This window comes from Myodes glareolus, chromosome 4 (genome assembly GCF_982192425.1).
Source record: "Myodes glareolus chromosome 4, mMyoGla1.1, whole genome shotgun sequence".
Taxonomy (NCBI): domain Eukaryota; kingdom Metazoa; phylum Chordata; class Mammalia; order Rodentia; family Cricetidae; genus Myodes; species Myodes glareolus.
The window spans coordinates 14991464-15010079 of NC_142029.1; the positions used below are offsets into that span (position 1 = coordinate 14991464).

The 18616-nt window shown below is 41.1% G+C and overlaps 1 protein-coding gene across 4 annotated transcripts in view; it reads left to right on the top strand.

Annotated features, from left to right (window-relative positions):
- The window catches only part of Arih2 (ariadne RBR E3 ubiquitin protein ligase 2), a 52797-nt gene that overhangs the window by 10149 nt on the left and 24032 nt on the right, over positions 1 to 18616 (top strand). The window contains exon 2 of one of the 4 annotated variants that reach the window (XM_048424374.3): positions 15369 to 15414. The exons of the other annotated variants lie outside the window; for them this stretch is intronic. Within the exon in view, the coding sequence (XP_048280331.1) occupies positions 15376 to 15414 (39 nt within the window). The 5' untranslated portion in view covers positions 15369 to 15375. The remainder of the gene's footprint in view (positions 1 to 15368; positions 15415 to 18616) is intronic. 4 annotated transcript variants of the gene reach the window in all.

The following is an 18616-nucleotide window of genomic DNA, read 5'->3' on the forward strand; positions in this document are numbered from 1 at the left end:
TTAATTGAAGCACTTGGGAAGGCAGAAGCAGCTGGATCTCTTACATTCTAGGCCAGCCAAGGCTACATAGTGAGTGAGACCTCGTCGTGATATTTCATTTGTATTTTAATTAATTTACTTGCCTGAAGATCAGTAAAACAGCTCCACTGGTCAGTCTTACAGACCAGGCAGTGGTGACACACACCTTCAATCCCAGTAGCCTCACACTAGTTTGCCATAGAAACCAAGTGGTAGTGGTGCATGCCGTTCATACCAACCATATAGAGGAATATAAGATGGGAGGAGACAGCTCTTACAGTCTCATTCTGAGATTCCTGGAGGCAGGATCACATTTCAGACTGAGGTGTAGAGAGAGGTAAGAGGCTGGGGGTTTTGCTTTTCTGACCTCAGGTTGAACCCTGATGTCTGTCTCTGGGACTTTATTGATCATGCTACAAGACCCCATCTTCCCTCCCCCCCCCAAAAAAATCCCTCAAATCCTATACACCTATAGCGTTTGACCACAAGTGTGAACTCAGCCAAGCAATGATCTAAGGGAGTCCTGAGAACAGAAAAAGAAAATAAGGTCTAGGGAAAGCTTTTCAGGGAGGTGACCATATGTCACTTTCTTAAGGTAGTTATACATAACAAAAGTGTATGGTATTACACACACACATGAAAAAAAGAAAGGATTGATATTTGAACAGGTTATAAACCATAAGTGAGGCAGAAAAGTCAGCACAGAACACAGAGTTAGGAGTCCTTTGTATAAATGGGAGCATACTGACAACCATGTTCAAATGAAACTGTATAGTACAGATCCACAAACTTGACAGTTCCTCTTTGAATTTCTTTTTTTCCTTTTTTGAGACAGGGTTTCTCTTTGTAGCCCTGACTGTCCTAGAACTCGCTCTATAGACCAAGCTGGCCTTAACTCACAGAGATCTACCTACCACTCACTGCCTTCCAAGTATTGCTGTATGCCACCACCACTGCTTGGCTCTCCTTTTTAAAAATTTTTTATTTATTTATTTTGAGACGGTTTCTCTGTATCTATTGGAGCCTGTCCTGGAACTTGCTGTGTAGAACAGGCTGGCCTCTAACTCACAGAAATCAGCCTGCCTCTGCCTTCAGAGCGCTGGGATTAAAGGTGTATGCCACCACTGCCCAGTTCTCTTCTCATTTTTTTTTTAAGATTTCATTTCTAAAGTTGTGTGTGTGCATGTGTTTTTGTATGGCTGTGGGCATGTGACTGCAGTTGCTTGAGGAGGTCAGAGGTGTGGGATCATCATCATCCTGGAGCTGGAGTTGCAGGTGGTGGTAAGCTGCCTGATAGGGGTTCTGGGAACTGAACATGTGTCCTCTGCAAGGGCACTAAAAGCTGTTAACCACTGAGTACCTCTCCAGCCATTGAATCCACTCCCCAACCACTTCTTCCCCTCCCCACTTTTTTATTTTGAGAGAGCCCTGACTGTCCTGGAAATAATGATGTAAACCAGGCTACCCTTAAACTAACAGAATCCTGCCTGTCTCTGTCTTTCCAATGCTGGTTTAAAGGTGTAGGGACACCACGGCTCACATTTTCAGAGGGTTTTTGTTTAGTTTTTATGGTTTTCTTTTTGTTATTTGTTTCTATGTAGTTCTGGTTGTGCTGGAATTTGATACGTAGACCAGACTGACTTTGAACTCGTAGTATGCTTGTGCTTTGGTTTTGATGATTTTGAGGCAGTGTTGCTATGTATGTAGTTCAGGTGGTCCTTGGACTCCAAGTACTCCTAAGTCAGTCTCCAGAGTTGGGACTACAGGTGTCTTCCTGCTAATCCAGCTCTTTTTTTGGAGCAGGGGAATGATGTACTGCAATCTTCTGATGGCTTTATGTTTGATCCTTTGTGCATTTTTTTGTTTGTTTGTCTTGTTTTTCAAGACAGGGTTTATCTGTAGTTTTTGGAGCCTGTCCTAAAGCTAGCTCTTGTAGACCAGGCTGGCCTTGAACTCACAGAGATCCGCCTGCCACTGCCTCCCAAGTGCTGGGATTAAAGGCGTGCGCCCGGCCCCTTTTGTGCATTTTGACATCATCTCTTACACTAGATTGCCAGGTCCTTCCCATTGTTGAAGTCACAATTTCGCATTCACAGTAGATACTAGATAATTTCTTGAATACTGTGGTTTTCTTAATTGTTGAGCTGTGACTGCTGCTTTTGGTGGGAGTTAGATTTCCTAGTCTTTGTTGTGTCTTCTTCTAAATTTTCAGGAAAGGAAATAATTCTGCCTTCAAGACTAAGAAAAGAAAGAACAGAAAGAACCAGGAACGGTATTGGAGAATTACGAGATGGAGAGTTGAAGCAGGTTAAGAAGGAAATGAGATAAAAGAGAAAGATAACTCACAAAAGCATTGGTGCTTGTAGACAGACACATTTTGATTGATTTTTCTCTTCCTTCAATTCACCAAGGAGCATGTTAGCATCTTTTTTCTTTTTTCTTTTTCTGGTTCTGGTCAATACTGGTTGAAACTTAGTTGTCATACCTATAGAGGAACACTGGTTCCAGAGTGGTTGGAGTTGGTTAGCAGTTAAGGCTAGCCTGGGCTATATACTGAGACCTTGTATTTAAAAAACAAACAAAACGAGGTCCCATGGGCTAGAGAGATGGCTCAGTGGTTAAGAGCATTGTCTGCTCTTCCAAAGGTCCTGAGTTCAATTCCCGGCAACCACATGGTGGCTCACAACCATCTGTAATGAGGTCTGGTGCCCTCTTCTGGCCTGCAGGCATACACACATACAGAATATTGCATGCATAATAAATAAATAAATAAATAGATAGATAGATAAATAAGTAAATTAAAAATAAAAAACAAACAAAACAAGGTCCCATGGGCTAAAGAGATGGCTCAGCAGTTAAGAGCACTGCCTTCTCTTCCAAAGATCCTGAGTTCAATTCTCAGCAACCACATGGTGGCTCACAACCATCTGTAATGAGGTCTGGTGCCCTCCTCTGGCCTGCAGGCATACACGCAGACAGAATATTGTATAATAAATAGATAAATAAATAAGATATTTTTTTAAAAAAGCGAGGTCCCAGGCGTGATGGTGCACACTTTTAATCCCAGCACTCAGGAGGCAAAGTCAGGCAGATCTCTGTGAGTTCCCACTCTCTGAGTTCAAAGCCAGCCTGTTCTACAAAGCAAGGACTATAGAGAGAAAAAACTCCTGTCTTGGAAAATCAAAACACAAAAACCAAGGGTTGCAGACATAGCTCAGTTTAGAACTGTTATGCAGCATCACATGAATGGGGCTGGGCTCTCTGTTTTGAAATACAAAAAGCAAAATGTGGTGGAAGTCAAATCAAGAGCTAAGGAAATGTCTGTCAGGAAATGAAAACTATAGATATTCAAATGGTTGTGGGATGAGAGAGACCACTGCAGGATGACTGCTTCTTGTCAGAATGGGAGGGAGAGAATCTTGTATGCGTAAGTTTTAGTGATTCTCTGGCAATATTTAAAGAAAAATTACTCTGGGTATGGTGGCAAGCAGATCTTTGAGTTTGAGGCCAGCCTGGCCTTGAGAATTTCATTATAGTCAGAACTACATAATGGAGAGATATTGTCTCAGCAAAAGATAAAAGAAGAAAAAAAAAGGAAAATTACCTTTGTTACTGTATATTCTTCCTGTGAGTGTTTCTGTCGTGGAGGCTTGGATGTTATTCCTTTTCATTGTTTTGTTTTGTTTTGTTTTTTGAGAGACTCTCTGCCTGGTCTGGAACTCATCAAGTGGGCTAGGATAGGCTAGCTGGCCAATGAGCACTGGGAATCCTTCTGTCACTGCCTTCCTGAGTGTGTATTCACAATACCTAGCACTTTTTCCCCCTTGTCTTTTTGTGTATTAGGTCATGTGTGCATTCATGCCTACACAGAAGTACATGTGTTCCCATGGGGATGGGTATGCCTGTGCATGGAGGTTGTGGGTTGTCAAGTCCTCAGTCACTCCCCACCTTATTTTGCTTTGGTTTATCTGGGGATGGTTTTCATGTACTGTGATTTACATGTGGAGGTCTGAACTGAACTCAGGTCATCGGCCTTAGTGGCAAGTACCTTTACACACTGAACCATCTCTCTGGCCCTCGACCTTTTTTATTTAAAACTTAGAAAACATGTTTATGTATATGGATGATTTGCCTGCATGTATGTCTGTGTACTACTTGTATAGTTGGTGCTCATGGCAGCCAGAGCGTGTGGTTGCATCCCCTGAAACTAGAGTTACAGATAGTTGTGCATCTCCATTTGAGTGCTGAGACTCAAACCCAAGGAAAACAGCCAATACTACTAATTTCAGAGCCATCACTCCAGGTACTTATTTTTAATTTTTTTAAATTACATTTTTTGTGTGTATGTAAACATGTAAACATATATGTGTGCACATGCCACAGCACACATGTGGAAGTCAGAAGACATATTGTGGGAGTTCTTACTTTCTGCTGTAGGGTTCCTGGGATCAAATTTAGATCAAGTTTGGAAGCACATGATCATGGTTATTGAACAGTCTCACTTGTTTCTCTCCCCCTTTCTTTTCTTGTTTGTTTATTCATTGAGACAGAGTCTTTTACACTATCCCTGACTGTCTTGAAACTCACTATATAGACCAGGCTGGCTTGGTACTCACAGAGGTCTACTTGCTCTACCTCCTGAGTGATGGGATTAAAAGTATGTGCCACCATGTTCAGCCACCTAATAATGAGGCAGGATCTCAGTGACCCTAGAGGTCTCTGATTCTGGTAGCCTGGCTGGATCCCTCTGTCTTGTTCTCTGCAGTAGAATGATCACAGGTGTGTGATCTGTGGCCAGATTTTGCTTGGCTCTGGGGATCAAATTTAGGTTGTCATGCTTGTAAGGCAAGCACTTCATAGAATTCTCTCCACCCTGATTACTATTATTTCCTTTGTATATTTGTGTGTGTGTTTGCACACATATGCATTTGGAGCCCAGAAGTCAACCTGAGGTGTTATTTGGGTGCTGGACAGTGTCTCAAATTGGTGTGGAGTTAACCAAGTAGGGTAGACTGGCTGGCCAGTGAGCCCCAGGATCTACCTGTTTCTGCCTTTCCAGTGTTTGAACTGTAAGCATCTACTACTGTGTCAGGTTGGTTTTTGTTTTTGTTTTTTTTTTTTAAACCAAAAAGCAAACAACAGGGGCGTAGGTATCCAACTGAGGTCCTTATGCTTACATAAGTCTTGTGTCTGCGTCATCGCTCCAGTTTGTGGTACTATATTTTTACATAAACATACATACAGAGGAAAGAAGTGCTTCTTTTTATAACAATAAGCTTTTTAAAAGTATATGTTTTGTGGTGGGAGAGATGGTGCAGGGGTTAAGAGCAATGACTGCTCTTTCAGAGGTCCTGAGTTCAATTTCTGGTGCCCTCTTCTGAAATGAAGTTCATAGAGCACTCATAATCATAAATAAGTCTAAAAAAGAAAAGGGGGTATGGAGAGATGGCTCAGTGGTAAGAGCACTAGCTATTTTTCCAGAGGTCCTGAGTTCAATTCCCAGCAATTACATGGTGGCTCATAACCCTGTGTAATGAGATTTGGCGCCTTTCCAGGCCTATAGGCATACATGTGGTCGAGACATAGTGACACATGACTTTGATCCTAGCACTCAGGTAGAGGCAGGCAGATCTCTTGAGTTCTAGGACAGCCAGAGCAACCATGTCTTGAAAAAAACAACAAAAAGTTTTTAATTTATGTGTATGTTTATCTGTGTGATTATGTGTTGTGTGTGTGGTTTCCTCATGGAAACCAGAAGAGGGCATTGGATTGCCTGTAGCTTGAGTCATAGATGTGTGTAAATTGCCTGATACAGAATATATGTATAGTATATGTAACATAATATATATCTATAGATAGAGATATATTTTTAAGTGCCTTCTACTCTTCCAGAGGATCTGAATTTGGCTCCTAGCTCCCATATCAATTTATTTGATATATGTTTTATATAGTTAGGTAAGTAGATAGATACATAGATATTATGGTGTTTTACCTACCAGAATGGATATATGTACTAGGTACCTATCTGATAGCCTCTAAGGCCAGAAAATGGCATTGAATATCCTGGATTTGGGGTTAACAGTTCTGAGCTGCCATATAGGTGCTGGTAATTGAACCCAGGTCTTCTGGAAGAGCAGGTAATGCTCTTAATTGCTGAGCTATGTCTCCAGTCCTATGATAAACTTTTTATAAAATATAGATTTGCTAACAAAGAGTTTTGATATATAGTACTAGTCTGTGAAACTTTTGTTTTGTTTTTCGAGATAGGGTTTCCCTGTGTAACAGCCCTAGCTGTCCTGGAACTAGCTCTTGTAGACCAGGCTGGCCTTGAACTCACAGGGATTCACCTGTCTCCGCCTCCTGGATGCTGGGATTAAAGGTGTGTGCCACCATTGCCCAGCCTATTCTGTGAAATTCATAAAAAGGTGTTTATTTATGTGTGTATTCATATCTCTGTGCATGTGTTTGTGTAAGTATGTGGGCATGTATGTGCAGGTACTCACTAAGGCTAGAGAGGATGTCAGTGAGCTGTCTGACAAAGGTGCTGGGATCTGAATGCTGGTCCTCATGACTAAGCACTCTTAACTGCTGAACCATCTTTCCAATGCCCCACCTTCATTTGTTTGAGAAAAGATTTCATGTAGCCCAGGCTGCTCTCAGATTTGCTATGTCAGTCAGCTTTCCTGATCATCTTGCCTCTGCTTCCTGATCACTGGTATTACAGGTATATTGTAGCATGCCTGGCTGTTCATGAGACTCTTGAAACATATGCTAAAAATTTGTTCAGGAAAAGATGCTCAGCCTTTAGCAGAGCCCCAAACATGGCCCAGTCTTCAGGGGCATGATAGATGATGATGGGTAAATTGCAAAATAAACCTTTCCTTATGTGTTCTTCTCTTAGCATCATGTTCAAAGTGTGCTCAGAGAGGCAAATATTCAAGACCCATCCACCTGCTGCAGGAGGGAAAAGAAATAGTCTACTTTGGATTCAATCTAGTCCAGAAGCCTTAGTGAGCTCTGTTGTAGAGGGAGTGGGCCTGCTTTTGGCCCCAGCCGCCTGGCTAGCCTCACCCCCGAAATAACCACACAGAAACTGTATTTATTTAAATACTGCCTGGCCCATTATCTCTAGCCTCTTATTGTCTAACTCTCACATATTAGTTTAACCCATCTCCATTAATGTGTATCGCCACTTGACTGTGGCTTACCGGCATGAGTCTAACCAGCATCTGTCTCGGGCAGGAGAACCATGGCGTCTGCCACACTGCCCTTCTTCCCAGCATTCAGTTTGGGCTACTCCACCTAAGTTCTGCCCTATCAAAAGGCCAAAGCAGTTTCTTAATTCAACCAATGAAAGCAGCACATAGACAGAAGAACATCCTACACCAGAGCTACCCGAGTTTAGAGTTAGACAGGGATTGATAAGATGGCTTAGTAGGTAAAGGAGCTTGTTACCAAACTGCGTGGTCTGAGGTTGATCTCCAGGACCCACAGGGAAAAGGAGAGAACTGACTCGTGCAGCTTGTCCTCTGAACGCCCCCATAACTATATTCACACGGTGTACACAAATGTATAAACACAAATTAGTAAGTAAATGTACTAAAACAATTTCAAGTGAGGAAAAAGACATTCAGGCTCACTGGGCAGTGAGGGTGGAAGGTAGAACGTTGCCTTCTTCTATACAAACGTAAGACTGTGATGTATATGGAAAAGGAAATAAAATATGGACTATTGTGAAATGTCTATTACTGGGGAAAGGAAGCTTGGAGTTTCAGAACTTGAGTGTTAGTGGAGTATATTATTGTTCTCTTGTTGAGCCTTGTGAATGGGAAAATTAAATCAGTTATTTATGCCTCTTACTTCATGAGTTATTAACTGCAGTAGAGCTGGGGGAATGGTTCCTAGATTCTCTTACTCTCTTGCTTAAATTTATTTTAAAATCTAGTATTTGCTCTTCAGGGGAATGTAGGTAAAATCATGTTAAACTCGTCCTCTTACCATTTTTTCCCCTCGTTTGTGGGTAAATGATGAATTTTTAGGGCTTCTGACTTTTAAAGATGTTTTTATAATGTGTTTAAAATTTAAAATTACCTGGTTCTATGCTTTTGTCATGTGATTGATATTCTTTAACATAAAATAATTTGTGTTTAGTTTTTTTTCTTAGGTGGCACCAGACACATGGATAATATTTGAAGACTTAATTCCTAAAATGACCTTTCTTTTATTCTGGAATAGTTGTATTTTACATACTCATTTTTTTCTTTCATTATTTTTCTTGTTGCTCATGGGGAATGTTTTCAAGATGAGCCTGGTAACACTGAATGTTCTTAGTGAGCCATCTGATTTCTGTTGTGACTTGATATCAGGTTTCTTCAAATGCTTGAATTTTGCGTTTCAGATAGATGGACTGTATGTTGACATATTTGTGATTTTAAGTTGGAAATCTTGTTTAACTGATATGTATATTTAGAGGTGGATGAGAATGTCCAACACGACATTGGGATTTCCTAAATGCAGCCAGTTGAAAGCTATCACTTTCTTGCTGCCTTAGAAAGGTTATTGTAATTGCTGTGTACCTGGCATCACAGGCTACCACGTTCACTGTCCTTCAGAAAGAAGGTTTTTATCCCATTGTGGGTCAGCTTCCCATGTCCATCTTTCTGTGCTTTCTGTTTGTCTTAGAAACTGTAAAATGTTGAACAAGGGTGAAATTCCGTGTTCTGATTCTGAATTTGTTTATATACAAAATTTTACTTTTAGGGAATTAACTACAATATTAAAGAATATCATTCATGATTCCATTAACAAAAGTTTTCTTATTATCCCTCAGCTGTTGTTCATATATGTATTGCTTTGCTGCCATTCATTTATTCAGCCATTATGAATTTGGTAATAGCAGTATGTGGGCCACTGGAAAAATAGCTCTGAACAAAATTTCCATGTGGACATTACATTCTAGAAATCGTTTGGGTGTGCTTTCTTAGCACACATTTCAAATGTTTCCATGCGTTTTACTTTGTCCTTACAGTTACTCTAAATGCCTATATAGTATTATCTTGTTCTTGAACCATAATTTCCTTCTAATATCCTCCACTGAACATTTGGGTGAGTACTTGGTGTGTTACTGTTTTTAAGAGGCTGGTTGTATTGGTGCGAGCATCTTCATGGATGTAGTAGTCTTAAGTCTCTCAGGCTTTGTCTATAGCCTGGATACGTTCTTTTCTGCCACTTACTATAATGCGACCCTAGTCAAGTTCCTCAAAATTGCTAAGCTTCAGTTTGTAATTCATCCTCCATTTCATTAAATGTGATTATGGGTATAAAGTGCTTGGCATATAAGTATTCTAATAAACATTACTTCATCAGTGGGGGTTGGATAGGACCAATGAAAGTTTCTGCATGGTGACTGTGGTTACATAAAAATGCATTCCACTAGCATTTCTGAGGCAGAGGCAGGTGGATTTATGTGAATTCAAGACCAGCCTGGTTTTCATAATGATCTCCAGGACAGAAAGGACTACAAAGAGAGACCATATCTCAAAAACAAAACAAAAAATCAGGCCGTGGTCTTGCATATCTTCCATCCCAGCACTCAGAAGGCAGAGGCAAGCAGATCTCTGAGTTCAAGGCCAGCCTGGTCTTCATAGTGAGTTCAGGGCAGCCAGGGCTACACAGAGAAACTCTGTCTCAAGAAAAGAAAAAAATGAAGAGAACATTGTCAGTATTGTATATGTTGGAATCGTGTGGTGGGATCTCACTGTTAGTATTTGCATATTGGTGCATCTGATTGTGCATATGCTGTTGGGTTGTCTGCTTGTGAAACTAGAACCCCTCCTGTCTTCTGGGACCCACTAAAACAAAATAAAAACAGTTGAGTTTTTGGTAGTAGCCAGGATAAGATCCCTTTCCTCAGGGCTTTGATTGACTGCTGTGCTGTTTGATCTCCTGTGTCTGTTGATGCCACTACCTGGCAAAGTGCTGAATTGATGTGGGGTCCTTGTTACCAAGACATTACTTTATCTGCTAGTCTAAGAAAGACTTGAGATTAGAGTTCTCCATTCAAAAGGTGGAAGAAACAGGAAAGACCGAGATTGAAAAAAGAACAGATGAAAAAAACAGGACACTTCTGTCCCTTCTGAACTGCTGTGTTCTGAGCGTTGCTACGTAAACTGCACAGAGACATGGGACCTGGTTTGTTGGGGTTTTTTTGTTTATTTGGGTTTTTTTTGTTTTTTTGTTTTTTTTGAGTATTGCAGATCTTTGTAAATGCACATCTTTATAGTGATAACCCCAAGTTCTAACCTTAGTGGAGAAGCACAAATGGTATAAGATTTGTTGAGAAATAGAGGAGCACTAGCAGTGAACAAAATGTCTCTATCTGGAGAAGTTTACTAACAATTTCTTTATTCCTTTCTTTCCCACTTCCACCCCCCCTTTTTAAATTCCCTTAATTTCATTTTACATTCCAACCAGTTCTCCTTCTCCCGCCTCCTACCCTGTTCTTTTCTTTTCTTTTTTTTTGGAATGTAAACACGTTTCCTGTTCCCACCGCCCAGTCCATGTCTGCTTCCACATTACCACACAGAGATCTAGTATTATTTATGAATGCTTGATCAATAGCTCAAACTTATTACATGTTAAGTTAACCCATTTTCATTATTTATGATCTGCCACACCATGTTCATCCCCTGCAACCTCTGCGTCTTCCCATGACTCCTTTGACTCTGCCCCTCTCCTTCCTATCAGTCTTAGTTTGGTTGCTCTGCCTACACCTCCTTCCTAACTACTGGCCAATCAGCATTTTATTAAATCAATATGAGGAACATATCTTTACATTGTGCAAGGGGATTCTTCCACAGCATTTCTAATTAAAATTAACATCACTTTTTAACTTTAACATAGTTAAGGCTATATACAACAAATACAGCAAGTAAGAATTATAGTTACAATATCTAGTCTATTTGTATTTATCAAAATTAGAGAAAATACTCTATTATCTATTTTATCTTTGTGAGACTAATTATTTTAAGCCAGACGGTGGCCCACATCTTTACTCCCAGTACTTGAAAGGCAGAGGCTGGTGGATATCTGTGAGTTTGAGGCCAATCTGGTCTACTGGGTGAGTTGCAGGACATTCAAGGCTACACACAGAGAAACCCTGTATTGAAAAACAAATAATTATTTTAATTTTATGTGTATATGTGTTTGGTTTGCTTGTATCAAACCATGCACTATGTATCTGGTACCCATGGAGGCCAGAGGAGACCATTGAATCCCCTGAGACTGGAGTTAGAGCTGGGAATCAAGGGTGGGTCTTGTGGAAGAACTAGTGCTCTTGCTGATGACCCATCTCTCCAACTGCTAGTAGAGACTTCTTTATGAATGGGAGCAAGATGGCATCCCATTAAATGAAGAACGTGACAGACAGGGTATGGTAAAGGAATTTAATGGAACGATTTACAATAGGGTTGTCAGGGGAACTTAGTATTCTCGTGTAAAGCAGACAAACTACACATAATCCAAAGTTTGCTGTGGAGGCACACATCTGCCATCCCAGCACTTGAGAGATGGTCGGTTTGAATGAAAGTGGCCCCCGTAGGCTTATGGGGAATGGTATTATTTGAAAGGATTAGGACAAGTGGCCTTATTGGAGGATGTGTGTCACTGGAGGTTGGCTTTGAGGGTTCAGAAGCTCAAACCAGGCTCAGCAGCCCACTCTTGTTCCTACTGCTTGCTGATCCAGATGTAGAACTCTGCAGTGCCTTGTCTTCCTTTTGTGCCCTCATTCTTCCCACCATGATGACAGTGGACTAAACTCTGAAATGTTTTCCTTTGTAATAGTTGTTGTGGTCATAATCCCTAACTAAGACCCAATTGGTACCCAAAGCTGGGGAATTGTTGCCATAGGACTGGCCATGGTTTTGGCTGGAGGAATATGGAGTAATTTGGGACTTTGGATTAGAAAAGCAATTGGAGACTTTAAGCAGGGCTTAATGGGCCATACTAGTAGGAGCATGGAAGACGGGGTGATTTGAACTGTGGGGTCCGGCTCAAGAGGTTTCAGAGATCATTCCTGTAATATTTGAGAGAAAGAGGAAAGTCCATATTACTTCAGACATTCCAGAGGTCAGCCACATTGCAAGGGTGCGGCTTGAGAGACAGAGTAAGGAAGCCTGAAGTATCATCCTTAGATTTTGGCAGCACTTGAAGAAAGACAGAGAAAAGAAAAGGAAAAAGGAGCACCTTTCTGAGTCAAAAAGGGACAGACTCAAATGAACTGCAGGTCTAATGATGTTGACTGCCTAAAAGTTTTTTAGTGAACACTTCCTGAATGTCTTTTGTGAATTTTGTTTTAGGCAGACATTCTTGTAGCCCAAGCTGGATTCAGATTTAGGCAGCCAAGGGTAACGTTGAATTTCTTACCATTCTGCCTCTACTTCACCAATGCTACAATTACAGGCCTGTGTGCTACTATGCCTGGTATTATATATGCCTGAGAATTGAACCCAGGTGTCTAGCACACTAAGCAAGCACTCTGTCAACTGAGCTGTTTTCTTAGCTGTCTTCTATTGTTTTAACATTCAAACATGTTGAAAGAGAAGGGAATAAAAATAGTTTGACTTCTACATTAAGATAATTTAAAGCTTTGAATTTCTTTTCCCTCCTTTTTTTTTAAAAAAAATAATAGTAAGAGAGGAGGTTTAAATATTAGTCTTTGTGCTTCTGCTTCATATTTCTGCTTAATTTTTTCATATACTATAGTTTGATCATATTCTTTCATGTATCTCTACTTCTGCAATGGTAAATCCACTGCAAATACTTCTGATTAGCTTGCTCTGTTGGGAAATTTTACGTGGCTTTTCTTGTCTCCAGCCTGCATGACTCCGTCCTTTTGTCCTCTCACTGGTTTTTGCCTTTCTTAAACTTTCTGGGATTTTCAGCTCTCCATCAGCCTTAGTTTGGATTACTAGTCCCGTGACAAAACACCATGACCGAAAGCAAGTTGGGGAGGAAAGGTTTATTTGGCTTATACTCCTTATCACTGTTCATCATCAAAGGAGGTCAGGACAGAAACCTGATGAGGCAGGAGCTGATGCAGAGGCCATAGAGATGCCACTTACTGGCTTGCTCAACCTGCTTTCTTACCACCAGCCCAGGGATGGCACCACCCACAATGGGCTGGGCCCTCTCCCATCAATCACTAATTAAGAAAATGCCTTACAACCTGATCTTATGGTGCCATTTTTTAAATTAAAATTCCCTCCTTTCAGATAACTCCACCTAGTGTATTAAGTTTCCATAAGACCAGCCAGCGCACCATCCATTTTTACGGTCTTCAGAAGCAGTATCTGGTCTCGCTCCTGGATCACTGAGTGCTGGGACAGCCTTGGAGACTGCGTGTGTTCAATAGCTTATAGGTTTCTAGCTACTAGAGAGTAAAGCAGGTGGGTGGTCATAGCCTGAGAGCAGTGCTGGCCCCTGTTGTGAATACTTAGGTATGGCAGAAAAGGAAACATTTGAAGGGGGCAGGAGCAACTCTGCTTTAAAACAGCTTCTAGTCTATTTCTTCCTGTTTACAAAGTTTCATGTAGCAGAAAAAGTTCTGTGACTGGAGCCTAGTAAAGGGGATTGATTGCTAAGACAGTAGACAAAAACTATCTGTTTTTGATAGTTGCTGTTGGAATTTGTGACTCTCTTAGAATATGTTCGCCTTTGTGAAATCCTTTCTGGAGGAGAGGGCAAAGGGCTGGTGTACCTAGCTGGTTAGTATTTGGTGTGCTCTGCCTTCGCCAGCTGAAAGAGGCAAGACACTAAAGTCATTTTTAGATAAGATTAATTGTGGTTACAAGAACAGACTCAGGTTTTTAGTCCTGCTGTGTTCAGTTCTTTTTCTTTTTTCTTTTTTAATTTCATTTTATATTCCAACCACAGTTCTCCACAACCTATCCCCCTCCTGCCCTTCTACATCCAATTCATTTTCTGCAGTTCTTTTTACTGTGGTTACTGGACATGACCTTCATTTGCGAATAGCAGCTATTGTGTATGTCATTCCTTAGAAATCTTCAGCATTTTAGAAGGCTCTACCCACCTTTTGTACTAAGTCCTGTGAGGAAGTATTCACTCATGGACATTTGTTTGGGTGGGAGCTGGGTTATAATGGAGACACGGTAGGCCTAGCCTCAAGTTGATGTGAGAGCAGGGTAATGAATAAATAAGCTTCAGTATTTTCTTGATTTCTTTAAATGTTAGGGAATGTTCATGATTTTAGAAAGTGCCTTCAAGGTTAGGGATGTAGTTCAGTAGTAGAGTACTTCGCTGGTGTGCACAAATCCCTCCGTTTGATCCTCAGCATCACACAAACAAGGACTGCTAACACACATCTGTAATCTCAGCGCTTGGGAGCTGGAGGCAGGAGCATCAATAATTCTACAGAGCAAGAGGCCAGCCTGGGCTACATGAAAACAAACAAAGCTCTCATGATAAAGGAATAGTAACTTTCCTGTTTTCTCCTTTCTTGAATGAAATCTTTTTGGTTTTTTCGAGACAGGGTTTTTTTGTGTTACAGCACCAACTGTCCTGTAACTAGCTCTTGTAGCCAGGCTGGCCTCGAACTCATAGAGATCCGCCTGTTTAGTGAAATCTTTGGAGTTTTTTATTTGTGTGTGTGTGTTGTTTTTTGGTTTGGGGTTTTTGTTTGTTTTTTGATTTTTTTTTTGTATGAATAGAGATCATAGTTGTCATGAATGAATTTGGTTAGGTCAGTTAGCAATCTTCAAATTTGTGTGTATTATCAGATTTTGAAAACATGTTTAAATATCGATGCCCCAATTAATTACAAGTCCTCTCTTTGGATTTGTAAAGGAAAGCGAGTGGAAGCAGCGTTGTCAGCCTAAGAGCTGATCTTTTGAGGGTGAGACTATGTAGGTGTGAAGTATGGGGGAGCTGACATAGCCTGTAGTCAGTGGGGCACCTCTGCCCCTGCTTCTGCTGACTCGCCGGATGCTAGGCTGCTGTTCACTTCCTTCGTCTCTGCCTTAACCTTGTTTCTTCTCTTACCCCTTCATTACTGTATCTCCCTCCTACTTTTCCACTCACCTAAGACCCACATCCATTCATCTTGATCTTTTAAAACTAGTTTTCCCTTTCTACCCCAGGCCCAGAAGCCGGCTCACCTTTTCTTCATCTGGGCTGTTTAGTGACCTCTATTTTGTTAACAAATGTGATTGGACCACAAAGTGGTTTGATTGGATGAGGCATGAAGACCTACTGGTGTAGCCTTAAAAGATGTCAGGCAGTTGGCAAGTAAGAATTCTAAATAAAAATTGAAACTACCACCTGTATTTTTTCAGGCCGTTGATGCTCACTGCCATCGGCTGCATCCTCCCTATGGCACTGGTAAGTGTGGGAAGGGCTGGCAACAGTTATGGTGGGCTGCTGTATTTATCCTTTCTCGGGGAAATTTTTTAATTGCAAATTTTGTTACCTGTTTGTCTTTGAGGCCAGACAGTTTGGACAGCTATAGGTAACTCCAGGAAAGGAAGCTAGAACTGACCATGGTCATGAGTTTTCTTGAGGTGTTATCAGGAGCAGAAATTACTTAGTGCGTGCCTTGCTTCATCCTTACTACTACTGTGTTCTATATGTTAATACTTTGAATACAAAACATATCCTATCCAAGTGCTCTAGGATGTCACCTAATACTTTTTTCAATTTTGAGAATTCCTTTAAAAATTTATTCTAAAGACACTTGACTCTTAAGAGAGGTCCTGAATGTCCATTGTGCTTTCAATTTCCTTAAGGAACAAGCTTTACCTTCTGTGATATTTTTAGTTCATTGTAGGCAAGGGATGCAAATGTTTACTCGAGTAACTAAAATTTTTGTTTTTTGTTTTGTTTTATTTTGTTTTTTTTCGAGACAGGGTTTTTCTGTAGCTTTGGAGCCTGTCCTGGAACTAGCTCTTATAAACCAGGCTGGCCTCGAACTCACAGAGATTCGCCTGCCTTTGCTTCCCAAGTGCTGGGATTAAAGGCATGTGCAACCACTACCCGGCTATTGACCTGGATTCTTTACCAAAAGAAAACAAAGGATCCTATCAGTCAACCCTTTAGGGATCCTGGAAACCACCACCTGGCCAAGTAACTAAATTTTTAATAATGACTTGCTTGAATTTTTGAGGGGTTTAGGATTTGGTCGGAGCTTGGAAAGAACTTAGTTATTTACTAACAGACTTGAAGTGGACTTGGAACTCGAGATTGAAAAAGAATTTCACTGGAGTATTCCCTTAGTTAAGAACCTAGTGATGAACATACAGGGAACAAAATTAAAACCTAGACTAGGGCAGCGAATCAGAATTTCTGTACCCAGAACTGAGCACCTCTTGGACTTGCCTTCTCTAATACTCTGAACTGAAGCTTACTGCTTCAGAAGTGTTACTATCGTACACTGCTCTCTTGCTGTGAAGAGACCTCCAATGACACAGAAACTGGGGACTAGCTTACAGTTTCAGAGATTTAGTCTATTATCTTCATGGTGGGAAGCATGGCGGCATTCTGATTCACAGGCCACAGGAGGAGAGAGACTTTGGGCTTAGAATGGGCTTTTTGAAAGCTCAAAGCCCACCCCCAGTAGCATGCTTTCTTCATAAGAGGCCACATTTTATGTTTGGGGGTCTCTACAATATGAGAATCCATACGAAGGTGTCATAGCATTAGGAAGGTTGAGAACCACTGCTCTAGAACATCTTAGGAAATGCTGAGGCTGTAGGCTTCTGTGTGTTAGTCATGTTTGAAACCACTTGCTGGTAAATAGCAACTGAAGTGTTTGTATAGATGCCATTCCATCTGAGTAAGGAAATCTTAACATCATAGAACTAAATAATGCATCTCCCTTTGGTCTCTGTGCTGCATTCTCTAGCCTTGCTTGTGAAGCAGGAATAAAATTGAGTAAAATGTTTACCAGTTCTTTAAAATAAGAAGGAAAAACTTGACTCTCCTACTGCCTCCTACTTCTTTAGGCACCTATAACACAATGTTACCAAGTGGTAACTGCTGGACATACTTGAAAGTCTGTGTTAAGGAGACAACTTGTCAATTCCTTTTACAAACACAGGCCCTAAAGGATGGTAGATGTTTGTGTGTTTACCTTGCCGAGTACCGAGTACCGCTGCTTAGAAACAGTCCTTCCTGACATGGGTAGCTAGATGTTTTCAGAAGTAAAGATCTGGAGCTGCTGAATTGGATTGAGGCTGTAGGTAATGTAGGGTATCGTGTAGGAGAAATGACAACAGAAGTTACCTCGTTTCCTTCAAGTGGCCTAGATTTCAGTCCAGCCTGGTCTACATAGACCCTGTCTCAAAAAAACAAATAAATGAAATGATAAAGTACATAAGCATGTGTTTCTTGCTAAGGTATAGAAATGCAAGTTGTTTTTTTTTTTTTTTAAAGATTTATTTATTTATTATGTATACAGTGTTCAGCCTCCATGTATGCTTGCAGGCCAGAAGAGGGCACCAGATCTCATTACAGATGGTTGTGAGCCACCATGTGGTTGCTGGGAAATGAACTCAGGACCTCCAGAAGAGCAGTCAGTGCTCTTAACCTCTGAGCCATCTCTCCAGCCCCCTTGTTTTTTTTTTTAAGCCATGGAAAAGTAAAATGTGTTTGTAATCTTTGGAATAGTGGACACGCTAGCAAAAATTAAAAGGATGCACATAGAAGTACATGGCAAAGGAGACTTGTATGCCTTAGGGTCATTTAGATGGAAACAAATGTAAAAGCATCAGCTTGGATGAGGTGTTGGTCTCCTGCGAGGATGCTGACAGTGCCCTCTTAAACAGCAAGCCTGGTTCACTAGCCATGTCTGCATGGGACTGATAACCTCTGTCTTTTCTCTTATCCTTCCCTATATATTTGAGAGCTTCTCTGTTGTCACATTCGGAAGTGCATGTTGCTGTCCTACCTCCTGGAGCTCTGACATTAGAGGTTTTGTGTGGATCGTCCCAGTAGTCATCCACGGATTTAGTAAGGCACAGCAGGTTTCTGCTGTTTATTCAATGTAACTAGCCATGGTTCTGGTTCTTTTTCTCATCTTCCCTCATAGATGCAGTACCATACTTTAAAATTAAGTAGTCATGGGGCTGGAGAGATGGATCAGGTCAAGAGCCCTAGCTGTTGAACATCAATTGAGTTCAATCCCAGCAACCACATGGTGTCTCATGGCCATCTTACTAGGACCCATTGCCCTCTTCTGGTGTGCTGGTGCATATGCAGAGCACTTATCCATAAAAGGTACTCACAGACAGGCATTGAATTATTAAACAAGTGACCTGAAGAGACATTAAGCCAGGCAGTGGTGGCACACACCTTTAATCCCAGCACTTGGGAGGCAGAGGCAAGCAGATCTCTGAGTTTAAGGCCAGTCTACAAAGGGAGTTCCAGGACAGCCAGAGAAACACTGTTGTTTGGTGGCCAGGGTATGGGGGGATGGACGACTCTTAAGCAGCTACATATGGTTATGTGAACTGATCTGTGGGGCATGTTTACTATGTTCTGAGGTAGCAGCTCACTGACCAGGTCCTCTTTCCCTGTATGGGGATCA